This window comes from Amblyomma americanum, chromosome 9 (assembly GCF_052857255.1).
Source record: "Amblyomma americanum isolate KBUSLIRL-KWMA chromosome 9, ASM5285725v1, whole genome shotgun sequence".
NCBI lineage: Eukaryota > Metazoa > Arthropoda > Arachnida > Ixodida > Ixodidae > Amblyomma > Amblyomma americanum.
In genome coordinates, this window is record NC_135505.1 from 17577187 (window position 1) to 17590456 (window position 13270).

Genomic DNA, 13270 nt, shown 5'->3' on the forward strand with positions numbered 1-13270 from the left:
AAGGCTAGAATTCGGAAAACGAACAATAAGTTCCACTAAATTATGACACAATTCACTTGAGAAGAAAGAGGTCATGTTCGAAGGGAGGTAAATTGCACCAATAATGACATCAGTCGGGCCACACATCAAGCGAACCCACACAGACTCCAGGCCCGATGTAACCTCAACACGCACAGAAGTGACTGGTTTTTAAATGGACAGAACTACACAACCACTCCTGCGGCCCACACGTTCAATACGAAATATGTTAAATTCGGAGTCGCAGACGAAAATTACATTGTCAGGAATCGTGTCATTTAACCATGTCTCGGTAAGTGCGATGATAGATAAACTACATGAATCGATTAGTGATGAAAGAGCTACGTTTTTAGAAAGAACAGTCAATGCAGCGCTTTAGCTGCGACTGCAGGGCTGGTTTGACTGTCAGTTTATGCAGACTGGAAGGAAAACATCACTCTCTGACAAGAGACACGCGCACAGCGCGTACTGATTTCATTATCTAAGAAATAATGTTCACTATTGATAAGCAGTTTATCAAAACATAAAAGTACTTCAACACTTTCTTTTTTTACAGATTTTGCATACTTGAGCAATTGAAGGCGTTTCCGCCAGCTTTTTGTTAGTAATCACGTGGTTTTCGGAATTCTGTATTTATAGGTTAAATTCCTTTTTCAACCTCATGGATAATTTTAGCGGTGTTGCTTTTATGCGTACGACAATAAATTATTTATTTAAGTCGGTAGTTTATTGTTTATGGGGGTTTAACGTCCCAACGTGACTCAGGCTTTAAGGGACGCTGAAGTGAAGGGCCCCGGAAATTTCGGCCACCTGGTGTTCTTTAACATGCACTGACATCGCACATTACACGGGCTGCCAGAGTTTCGCCTCCATCGAAATTCCACCGCCGTGGCCGGGATGCAACCCGCGTCTTTCCGGTCAGCAGCCTAGCGCCACAACCACTCAGCCACCGCGGCGGCTAAATTACTTCTGAAGTGTATTAACAGATAAAACTTCAGATGTTTTCTTTTTTATTTAACTTCTGTTTCGAGCTGCGAATGTCTTTCATTGTGCTTTGTATACAAACACCCATTTTACGTAACCACTGCTACATGAGACTTGGAAGAACCAGCAGTTTGTTTAAATAAATGGTATGAAGTATTAGGAGAGCGCTTTGCATTGTAGTGACGCTCCTGCTGCAGCAGTGCTTACCCAGACGACATCCAAGGCAGGGCAACGAGCGAAAGAAAGGCACCGTGCTTTGGTGGAAGCGAGACGACAACGGGTCCTTGTCGGGTACCGGAATGGGCAGCATGTCCACCGGATCGACATCGCCTGGCTGCCCTCCTAGACGGAGACACCACGACCACATAGTAAACTCCACTGTCTTGTCACAATAAATGCCATGGATACGGTGCCCTTTGATGTGATTGCAGATAAAGGATTGCTAATGCGCAATGTTTTCCAGCTTTACCGGCAAGTTGTCCCAGCATCGCAATTTTGTTTTTAGAAACGCCTAGACAGGTAGCTTTCAATGTGCAGGCACTCTTGCATTTGTATTCATTATTTTGCTGAATCATTAAGAGCTCACCGTCATGAGTGCATCACTGAAATGCAGCCCATGCATGGTCCCACATAGTCCTTTTTACAGTAAAAAACATTCAGACCGCGTGCTCCTGAACTTATCCGCTCCGACAGGCGGTTCTAGCCTAACCCTGAACATGCCGATGCACGAGGGGAAGACTATAAACGGCACACGCTAAGAAAAAAATCCTAAAAATAAACAAGGTCCCTGAAATTTCCTCGCATCTATCATGCCAGATTCCAAAGTGTTCTATTTAATACGAGTGGACGCTTTTCACGATTTTAGAAGTAGTGCTCGGTGGCCTATCGGGGTTCGTTTATGTAGAGGAATCGGGATCCACTACGGTGCACCTAAAATGTCGATATAAAAGAAATCATTTCATGCAAATTGCAGCATGCTCATTGGGGCAATATCACTGTGCAAAAATATTTTGACTGTCAATTTATTGTACACTTTTTCATAACTTTATGCAAGTGAAGCAGCACTTGGGTGTGCTTGGCTCCTGTAATCGTTTTTTTTTTGGTACGTAGGCAGTCCTGAAAGCACTGTTCTCATCTTACGGATTAGTCTCCACCATCGTTCATTCGAGCGCTGTCGTGTATCAGACTGCTGACTCAAAATACAAGTGTTTCAAAGTTCCTCTTTTGCTCTCAGGGCCCCTCGGGCAGATACAAACAGCCGATCAGAACAGCTCTCAAAGCGTTCTTCATGGGTAACATTTAACCGCACTACCCAGGTAAATTTTTAGGCACTTTAGCAGCCAATGTTTTGAGCACACAACAAAAACATAACTTGGACACAAAACAACGATGAAAGATAGTTTCTAAGGGTCTCAGTGAGAATGTTCAGTTGCTTAGCAATTCTGCCATGCGCCTACTGAATACCGCCTGCATATTAGAACTGATGAGCAACAGCGGGCTCGTATGATTTTATACTTAGGTGCCGTGCTGGATAAAGATTACGCCTGTAAAGTGCACACTGATGTCCTGTGTAAACAGCTGTCTTACTCGTGCGTGTACTAAAAATGAATGCGAATATTTCTAAGTTGAGGCGCTAAATCTTTTTATCTTAGCATCTTCCAATTACAGTAGGCATATTGTATAGGAAACATCGTATTTTCATCCTGTTGAAATTCCAGAAACGAGTTCATAGATTAATCAATTTTTCGGCACATAAAGCTACATCTACACCTTCATTTGTAGCGAACAAAATTACGCCACTTTAAAATTTCTTAAGTTATTGTTAAGCCGTCCATATCATAATTAGTAAAGGAGTCAACTTTACTTTTGGAAACGTCGCCATCACGTGGTCCTTCTCAACCTCTCAAGGAGAAAAAATTACGGGAACGCTTTAGGTGGAGTTAAAAGTTGTGGGTTTCTCAGTAGGCACAGGCCGCTACCCACCGCGGGTTCGAGCTTCGCGCGAGCCAAGGGCACCGATCAGCCGTCACCACACGCACCCTGGGGCACCGCTGCGGCGGCGTTCAACCTCTGCAGAGAGGAGAGCGGCTCGCCGCAAGAAACAGGCCTCCAAGTTCACAAAGGAGACGTTTATTGACGCCGTCCTCCAGCGGTACATACACACACTCAACAGTCACCCCGTCCCGGGGCGCGCTCAGAGCAAGGCTCCGGTGCGCGCTCGGGGCAACAAGAGAAATGCGCGCCGCTAGCACGCCGCTGCAGGAGATTGTCCCCGCGGCAGTGCTGTGATCTCTCTCGTGTCGGCCGATGGGCCGTTTGCGAGAGAGAGTGGGCAGTCAACGCAAGGTGCGCCTGTCAGAGGTCGTTGGACCCCTGGACAGGCTCGAGCCGCGGCGGATCGAGGACCCACGCTGGCGAGCTCGAGTATGAACTGGTCCGAACGGCAGAGGCCGGCTCGGACGAACAGTAACGTACGCACCTTACGCTGTCTCGGAGGGGTCTCTCTCTCTCTGGGCCCCGCTCGGAAGGTCGCGCGACCACCCCAAACGGGTCCCGAATTCCCGCCAAAAGTCACCAATGGCAAAGGCCCTTGGGAAGCCGGGGGCGGAGCTGCGGCCGAATGACAGCGATTAACCACCAGCCGTCTCTCCGCCGCCCGAGGCGGGAGAAAGGGAAAGAGAGCGACGCGGGATACCGCGCAGACGCCACGGCGGGAATCTAGCAGGCTTCCCACATCCTCCTCTCCTTAAATGCCCTCCTACCCATCGGCGGAAGCGTGCGGCAAAATAATGAAAAGAAAAATTAAAAAATAAATCCATATAAAACTACCACACTTCAGTTCCAGCCATAAACTCAAAATACAAACAAACAAGAACAGAAAACAAACAACACTTGCATACGTTTCAAGGAGACAAAACTAACTACACTGTACACTGTACACAAGGCCAGCTGACAGGTGGCCTGCAGCCTCATAATGTTCGGTGGCGCGGCCCATTGGGCCTGTAGGCGGCCAACTCACGCTTTTGCTGCCTTCAGGGTCCCGGTGGACGATTTATTGACGGCGGTCCCATGTCCTCCACAAGGTCATCAAAGTTGAGCATGGGGACGTTGACGACGCTCGACGATCCCGAAGAGGACCCGCACGGGAAAAGGTGCTGTCCTTCCTGCCCCCTTCTCGGCGTTGCCTTTGATCTTGGGAACACGCACATCATCCCAGGCACGCACCGGCACAGAAGCGGACATTGATCAGTCACAACGACCCGCTTGTCGGAATCGTTCCGAGGCGTCGTGGCAGGGGTCAAAGGACACACTCTTCAGACGCACTCTTCACGCTCCCCATAGCCACACAAAGACCATGCCGCGAGACACTCGCTCCTTAACGAGCAAACCACTCCCCAGCCGGAAGGGGAGACTTTCGCCGACCCCTCCGCGAACCAGCCGGTCCCGTGTTCGCGAGGAAGGCCGCACCCGTGGGGTCAGAACATAAATGAAAAGAAGGCGCGCTGTACAAAAAAAAAAGGCCATCTCTGCGCTACAAGAAAGGGGCAATCGCGAGTAGGCTGAAGCTTACATATGTACAAGTCTGGTTTAAAAAAACTGAACGCCAACGCAAACGTATATTACATATGTGCAGATCTCAGAACGTTAGAAGAAACAACGAATAAACTGGAAACAAAAATATGCTACAGACTGACTAAAACAAACAAACGACTAAATAATTGCACAAGGCTGGAACTGAGCATGCGGCAAACAAAAAAAAAAAGAAACCGCCGTGCTTCACCTGGGGTAGAGCCCGACGAGAAAGCTCGCCAGCTAGCTGAGGCTGCGTGCCTTCGGTTGCAGAAGAGTCCGCCATCCGGCACCAATCACATCGGTGACCGTCGCCTCAGATTGTACCGGTGCTCGGTACGGTTGCGTTCCGCAGCACCAGTTGTGCCTTTGCGCTTGCTTGTGATACCAATGGGCACCGACGCAAACTCGTCAGACCGTGACGCATATGCCTTCAGGTCTGCGATGTGGGCACGGCTGGTTTTCCCCGTAAGGGGATCCTCCAGCAGGTATGCGAGCGGCGACCAGACTCTAACCACTCCGTACGAACCAAGCCACTTAGGAGCGAGCGAGGCTGAGAACCCCTTGCTCGCATCACTAAGAACGTGGTTGCGCTTCAGGACAAGATCACCCGCCTGAAAAGTCAGGCTGCGGTGCTTGCGGTCATACTGAGCCTTCTGCTGGGCTCTGGCTGCCGCCAAACTCTGCCTTGCTCTGTTGAGAGCCCGACCAAGCCGGTCCCGAAGCGTCGACGCATAAGCAGAGCAGTCTGCCCGCCTCTGCTCATCCCCGAGCTGGCTCTGCACGACGTTTGACATCGGATTCGCCAGCTCCCTCCCGAAATTGAGGAAGGCGGGAGAGAAACCAGTTGAGCGATTCTCAGCTGTTCGAATGGCGAAAGCAAATTCGCTCAAATGGTCGGCCCAGTCCTTTTGACACTCGGCAAAGGCCGCCAGCATTGTCTTGAGCGTTCGGTTGATTCGCTCGGTCAAGTTGGACTGGGGGTGGTAGGGTGAAGTGGTGTAGTGCTCAATTCCGAGGGAACGGCACGTGTTACCGAACACCCGAGGGGTGAAATAGGACGCATTGTCCGTGATCAGTCTTTCCGGAAAGCCGAACCGACAGAACACTTCCTGGAGTTTATCCAGCACCGCTCGTGCTGACACTTTCCGAAGCGGGTACAACTCGACCCATTTGGAAAAATGGTCAGCTACTACCATCAGGTGAATGAAACCCTGCTTACTCCTGGGGAAAGGCCCCATCAGATCGCAGGTGGCCATCTGCCACGGACGCACACTGTCATTTGGTTTCATCATTCCGGGCGGCTTGCCGCCCCTTGACTTCACCGCTTGACAGACATGGCAGGAACGGCAATGGCGGAAAATGTCACGCTTCATGCCGGGCCACGTCACCGATTGACTCAGTTTTGCAAAAACTTTGGAGCCACTCAGGTGACCGGTCAGTGGTTCGTCCTGAGAAAATCGCAACAGTGCGCCTCTCAGACTTTTGGGGATAACCACCTTGAACGGGTCAATGGACTCATCATCGGTGGCTATGTATTTCAGCACGAGCCCGTCATGGCCCAGCAAATATGAATCCCCCGGAGCTCGCCGCGACACACGCTGGCTTTCACCCCCTGCGCCGCTACAATACAAGTAGCGTCCCGGCGCTCCGTCTCCCTGAGACCGTCGCTCATCTCGCGACACATGGGGTCATTTTGCTGGGCTTTCAGCAGCTCTTTCCTGCTGAAAACGATTCCTGTTACCCCAGAGGGGGGCCTGGTCTCGTCCCCCTTCAGGTTTGCAGCCAAAATTTCCGCTCGCGACGGCGTCTCCGAGGCGCTCACGCAGAGCTTTGCCTCTCGCCCGCTTTGCGAAGCGTTGCTTGCCTGGTTAGCGGAATGGGTTAGCCCGTTTGCGGGCTCCCCCTCCTTGCCGCCCGGCGGCTCGTCCGCTTTTTCGCCCGCTCCGCCTGCTGGCGTCAAGGCGCCGCTGGCGAGTGGGGCACGGGATAGCGCGTAAGCTACCACGTTCGTGCTCCCCTTTCGATACTGCACCGAAAAGTCGTAATGCTGTATCAGGAGAGCCCAGCGCGCCAGCCGACCCGCAGGCTCGCGGAGCCGCATCAGCCAACTGAGCGCACTGTGGTCTGTCTGTACCACGAATTGCGTTCCGTCAAGGTAGACGTCGAATTTACGCAGTGCAAACACGATGGGGAGGCACTCTTTCTCGGTCACGGAATAATTCCTCTCCGAGGGCAGCAAGGAGCGGCTGGCAAAGGCCGGCGGCTGCAGCACGCCATCGAAATCCTGTAGGAGAACTGCTCCTAAACCCAGATCGCTCGCGTCAGTCTGGACTACGAACTGTCTGGTCAGGTCGGGTAGCTTGAGCTGCGCTGTCTCGGCAATGGCACTAGACAGGAGGCGAAAGGATCGCTCTTGCTCGGGCCCCCATCGCCACGCGGCAGTCTTTCCCAAGAGCTTGGTCAAGGGTGCCTGCACGCGGGCACAGGACGGGATGAACGACCGATAGAAATTGGCCATTCCCAGAAAACGGCGGAGGCCGCGTACGTCCTTGGGCATGGGAGACTCGAGTATGGCTCGGAGTTTGTCCGCATCGGGCTCAACGGAGCCCTCGCCCAGCGTGAACCCTAGCAACTGAACTCGGGTCCGCGCTATTTGGGCTTTCGCAGGATTCAAACTCATCCCAGCAGCCCGTACCCTCGCGAGCACGTCGGCAATGTGGCCTAAGTGCTCATCGAAGGTTCGTGAATAAATCACGATATCGTCCAGGTAGCAGCACATGGCGTGAGACCATTTAGCTTCCCATAGGACGCGGTCCATGAGTCTCTGAAAAGTCGCAGGACCATTGCAGAGACCGAAGGGCATGCGAGTGAACTCAAACAGCCCTCTGTGGCACGTGAACGCGGTCTTAGACCGGTCAGCGTCTGCCATCTGGACCTGTAGGTAACCTTTGGAGGCATCTAGCGTGGAAAAATACCGCGCACTGCCCAGGTTTCCTACGATTGAGCTGATCGTCGGGAGCGGATAGGCATCCTTTCGAGTCAGCGCATTCAGACGGCGATAATCCACACACAACCGGTGGCTGCCATCTTTCTTAGGCACCAACACAACCGGAGACGCCCAAGCGCTGGACGAGCGACGGATAATGTCCGCCGACAGCATCTCATCCAGCAACCCATCGATCACCTGCCTTTTCGCAAGGCTGACGGGTCTGGGGTTGCACTTCAAAGGAAGCGCATCTCTGGTGTGGATCTTGTGGCTCACTAAATTAGTACAGCCAGGTTGATCCGTGAAGAGCTCATCGTACTGACGCAACAGTGCTGTCAAACGAGCCTTCTGTGTGTCATCCAACGTTACCGCAAAGGCGGCCAGCGGATGTGGTGCCTGGTCGTGCCGCGCCGCTCGGTCCCAAAGGGGAGCGTGAACGACGGAACGCTCGACACAAGGGCTTGGCCCTGGTCGCTGAGCGTGGCACTCTCCGAACGCCTTCACTGCGCAGGCAGTTATTGACGCCGGTGGGCAGATGAACGGCTTCAGCTGGGAAAATGGTCCGTCGCGATAGCCGCCATTCGCAATGTCCACCACGATCCCGGTTTTCAGGAGAAAGTCCCTTCCGAGAATCACGGGCACACTGAGCCCTGGGAGGTGGATGAAACGAGTGCGTCTCGTCCGCTCTCCCCACCTGACAGTCAACATCGCGGCGCCAGCCGAATGGGCTACGCCTTTCGCATGGTTGAATGTCGTACGGCAGTCCCGCAAGCGCACCGAGTGCTTTTGCAAGTGGGACAACACCTCTTCACCGAACAAGGAGGCAGTGGCCCCCGTATCCAGTAACGCCAAAAATTCGCGGCCAGCAATGGTGACCAGAACAAACGGCGCGTGCGCATTAGCAAGGCAGCTTGCTCTGTACGCTGAGGGGATTAGCAAGGATTGGGCCGGTCGTCCCTTTACGACCGACCCGCGCCGCCATTTCCCTGCCTCAAAGGAGGCCTGGTTACGGGGCATTCTCTCGCTAAGTGCCCCGTCTCTTGACAGCGGAAACAGCGCACACCGCCGCGAGCTTGGTCGCGGAACAATGGCGCCTCTCCCTGCCTGGTTCCGCCCGTTGCACGGCCAAAGGGCCGGCTGATTCGGGTTTCCCCCTCCGCTGTGCGTTGGGGCGCTTGGCGTCCCTGGGCAGGCGGTCCAGAAAACGGTGCAGCGCAGGCTGTCCGTCTCCTGTAGCAGTAGGGATCGAGAGCTCTATCGCTCAACTCCCATACTTCGTTTTGCCCGCTAACGGCTGCAGAGGCAGCGTGTGCAGGTGGTCGCCGGTTGGGTAGAGGCATGGCCCCTCTCCATGCACAGCGTGGCTCGAGGGCCTCGCTTGCCGGCGGTGGCCGACGATAGGCGCGCGCGGCGAGAATGTCGCCTTGAATGCGCTTTGCCTCGGCGGCCAGCTCCTCAAAATCTCGGAACCGGCCTCCGCGCAGGTATGCCGAATAAGTCGGATGTGCCTGCCTGATAGTCCTTTCCACACGTTCCTCGTTCGAGGCTCTGGGCTCGGCGATTGAGAAAAGGTCCTCCATCGCACGTACGTACTCCAGGAGTGACTCATCCGGAGCCTGTGTACGGAGCTCCAACTCTCGCCGCATCCTACGCTCATAGTCAGCGGGCAGGAATTCGCGCAAGAATGCTGCACGGAACTCCTCGAGAGTCGCTGCCCGGTGGCCGGAAAGCCGATGCCACCTAGCTGCGGTGTCAGTCAGTGCTGCGCGGACGATGTGTGCAACCACAACCTGATCAGTGAGACCCATAGCTCTCTGGTAATGGGTGAGGGACTCAAGGAAATCCCGGGCACTGAGGAGGTCATCATAGCCGCGGTATGTTGGCATGGGCAACTTGACCGCGGGGTGAGACACCTTCGGCGCGGCCAAAAGCGTCTCAACCGCCCCTGACAGCGACTGAATCATCTGGGCAGCACTTCTTAGCAGCGACTGCGCCCCGGCCTCAGAGGAGGCTTGGGCGGGCTGCACGAACGCAGGAGGCAAGGCGCCCAGTTCGATGAGCGGCGCGGTTTCCACAGAGAGCCGGGCCAGCGCCTCACCGTTCCCAGAGCAGAATTGACTGCTCGCGGGGCACGGCTGCTGCTGTGCAGGACGGCCGGTTGCGGCAGCGTCGCACGCACCGCTTCGCACGGGGCGCAAAGCACGCACAGCGGAGGCATGTGATTGACGGGTGCACCGCAGGGTGCTCCCGATACAGCTCCAATGGGAGCTGCGTGATCGACGTTGGGGGTTGTAGCGCCGTATGCCCCAATGGGGGCCGCGGCCAACCACGGTGTTTGGCTATTCGAAGGAACAGCAGCCAACGGATCAAAGGACGCTACGTCTCCTAAGGTAGCCGACACGTAGCTGCCGAGTGCCCCGATGGGGGTGGCAGACATGGTGCGCAAGCGTGATCGTCAAGGCGACCTGCTCGGCAAATGCGCTATCAAAGGCTAAGAGCCAGTGACTTAGCACGTTGGGCGCCAGTTGTGGGTTTCTCAGTAGGCACAGGCCACTACCCACCGCGGGTTCGAGCTTCGCGCGAGCCAAGGGCACCGATCAGCCGTCACCACACGCACCCTGGGGCACCGCTGCGGCGGCGTTCAACCTCTGCAGAGAGGAGAGCGGCTCGCCGCAAGAAACAGGCCTCCAAGTTCACGAAGGAGACGTTTATTGACGCCGTCCTCCAGCGGTACATACACACACTCAACAGTCACCCCGTCCCGGGGCGCGCTCAGAGCAAGGCTCTGGTGCGCGCTCGGGGCAACAAGAGAAATGCGCGCCGCTAGCACGCCGCTGCAGGAGATTGTCCCCGCGGCAGTGCTGTGATCTCTCTCGTGTCGGCCGATGGGCCGTTTGCGAGAGAGAGTGGGCAGTCAACGCAAGGTGCGCCTGTCAGAGGTCGTTGGACCCCTGGACAGGCTCGAGCCGCGGCGGATCGAGGACCCACGCTGGCGAGCTCGAGTATGAACTGGTCCGAACGGCAGAGGCTGGCTCGGACGAACAGTAACGTACGCACCTTACGCTGTCTCGGAGGGGTCTCTCTCTCTCTGGGCCCCGCTCGGAAGGTCGCGCGACCACCCCAAACGGGTCCCGAATTCCCGCCAAAAGTCACCAATGGCAAAGGCCCTTGGGAAGCCGGGGGCGGAGCTGCGGCCGAATGACAGCGATTAACCACCAGCCGTCTCTCCGCCGCCCGAGGCGGGACAAAGGGAAAGAGAGCGACGCGGGATGCCGCGCAGACGCCACGGCGGGAATCTAGCAGGCTTCCCACAAAGTGGAATCCGATAGCATAAGATTTCACATTTCTCTTCCAGCTTGTGTTGCAACTTGTGCGCGTGCTTGCATCAGTTTCTTTGCAGTTGTCGGTCAACCAGCTGCCATCTTCGGACTGCGAGGTGCAGTACCGAGTGTCGGAAATGCTGTGACGTTTGCTTATATCGTAATTTTAGCTGATTATTTATTTCGATTCCTTATCTACGCTTCTGTCTGTACACTTATTACTCGCAACCCGGGGGGCAGGTTGCGAGGACGTCGCCAGGTCACGCGAACGTTCTCAACCAATTTATAATTTGTCACCTGCCAAGTAGGCATCTTGCTCGCTATCCGGTGGCCAGGTTGCCCCCTGCCACGGTGGGAAGTTTGTGATGACGTCACTAGGTCAAGGGACCTGTCTCTGCCTATCACGGTGGCCCATGAGGGCGCATTGTGATGACGTCAAGAGACCTAGAGACCTCTGTCAACCACCCAGCGAATTTGACGACGCTAGACATCGGCGTGGCTTTAGTGTGACGACAGTCGTAACGCTGGCCCACTAATATTTACTTCCAAAATCTTACAGTCAACATGGCCACAACGTTTCGGTTTTTTCGACTGAAAATCTGAAATAACTTGCCCACAATATTAAAGTACTGAATATTTTTTTCTTCCTTCAGATGTATCTTATTACACGGCTTTTACGGTGACATCCTTTCCTCAACGTGCGATGTGGTATATTGGCCGCAGTATTGGGCGCTTCTGGAAATTTTCTTTATTGACGTGCAAGATGCATTATGCAGATAATTTTTCTACCATCATTATCTCTGTTCTCTCTCCGTTTTACTTCACTTGTGCACTGCTCTACGTGCTTTCCTATTTGTTATATATCCTCGTTGTTCTGAATGCTCAAGCCATACAAATGTATTTCAAATAGGATCAATAGCCACCAGCTAAAGGTCCTGGTATGTGCGTAAGTTAATGAGATGTATGCACTGAGAAAGAAATGAAAAGATAGCATCTTTCTACTTTGCAGCAAATTTTCTTGGGCATGGTGTCAAATACGAAACCATGTTTTACAGACTCCGTACTATGCATTAGCAAGCTGCCGGTTCTTTGACATAGGTATACGGCAGCGTGAACTCGTCGTGCACATTCTAGATGCGGACAGGCGAGTGGCGGCTTTCCTCCGTTTTCCGTCAAAAAGTCGTGCTTAATAATACCTTTCACTAAAACGCAACGACTGTCCGTGAAAGGGATTTTGTGCAAGACAAAATGAGATGAGGAGCACGCGAGTCCTCAGGTTTACCTTAGGAAGGATGGCGCAAACGCATGAAGCGCTGCAATAGTCCTTCTATTGAATCTCTCCCAGTTTTCCATCTTATTGAAGGGTACACTCCGCTCTTCCTCTCTCGTCACATTGAAAAATGAAGAATCCCTTTCATAAAGCGATGACACGACTGTGTCCAGATTTTCCTTTGCTAACTACAAGAGCTTTAGAACACACACATGAAAAATAAAATGCACACATGGATCACATATCATCACAAAGCGTTCTTGTGACCTGTTGCATCATCGATGGTGCATAATCGATGACAGGCTAATACGCTGATTAATGTGTTTGCACGCTCCACTGTCGAGTAAAAGAGTCATCGCAGTTCGACAAATAGGAAACGATGTTCAAGACAAAGCGGAGCTTGCAGCTAGGTTGGAAAACGGTGCAATTAAATTAGAAGCACAATGCCCCGTGCATTTCCAGGAACTTCAAATGGCTTAAGTCGAATTCCTGGGCATTCGTAAAATGGGATCTTTGGACATAGCAGGTGTTACGCTTGTAGCATGCTGTTCAGAACTGATATTACGCATCTTTACAAAGAAGGCTTTGTGAGCGGCTTTTGTGATTTGAAGAGGCGCTACTTAATGCATCATCTTGGGCTGCGATGAGGCAACTAATTCGGCCTATTCATGCTCTAGTTATTTATTATGCGAAACCAGTGCGGCAACAAGTCTTCCCTGCACGCATAAAAAGAAAAGCATAAAAAGTAAGCAGAGAGAGCATAGTGAAGAGTTTTCCGTTTTGCTGCCCTTGCACCTCACGTACTTGTGTCACATGTTTGCAAACAATACTAGAGATGCAGTACAGAAAAGTGTTGTTACCAACAGAAGTGAGATTTTTATGTGGGACCGACTTCGGCTATTAGGATCTTGGTGTACTTGATTGGGTTGTAGTAAAGATAAGCAAAAACCGACCACCGACAAAGAAGGTGCGCAGTGTTAACTCACTTATCTTTCACACTAACAACTTTCAGGTGCCCGTTTGCAGGATGCTACGTAAGAGAGAAAAGATGCCCTAAAAAGTAAAAAAAAGCAAACCACGTGAAAGCGAGGATGGCAGTGTTGGAACATTGTTTCCTTT

At 53.0% G+C, this 13270-nt stretch overlaps 1 protein-coding gene across 1 annotated transcript in view; it reads right to left on the reverse strand.

The window, feature by feature from the left end:
* Positions 1-13270, reverse strand: part of LOC144103231 (salivary peroxidase/catechol oxidase-like) — a 473398-nt gene that overhangs the window by 316391 nt on the left and 143737 nt on the right. Inside the window, exon 6 of the mRNA XM_077636008.1 lies at positions 1210-1344. Coding sequence (XP_077492134.1) covers positions 1210-1344 — 135 coding nt within the window. The remainder of the gene's footprint in view (positions 1-1209; positions 1345-13270) is intronic.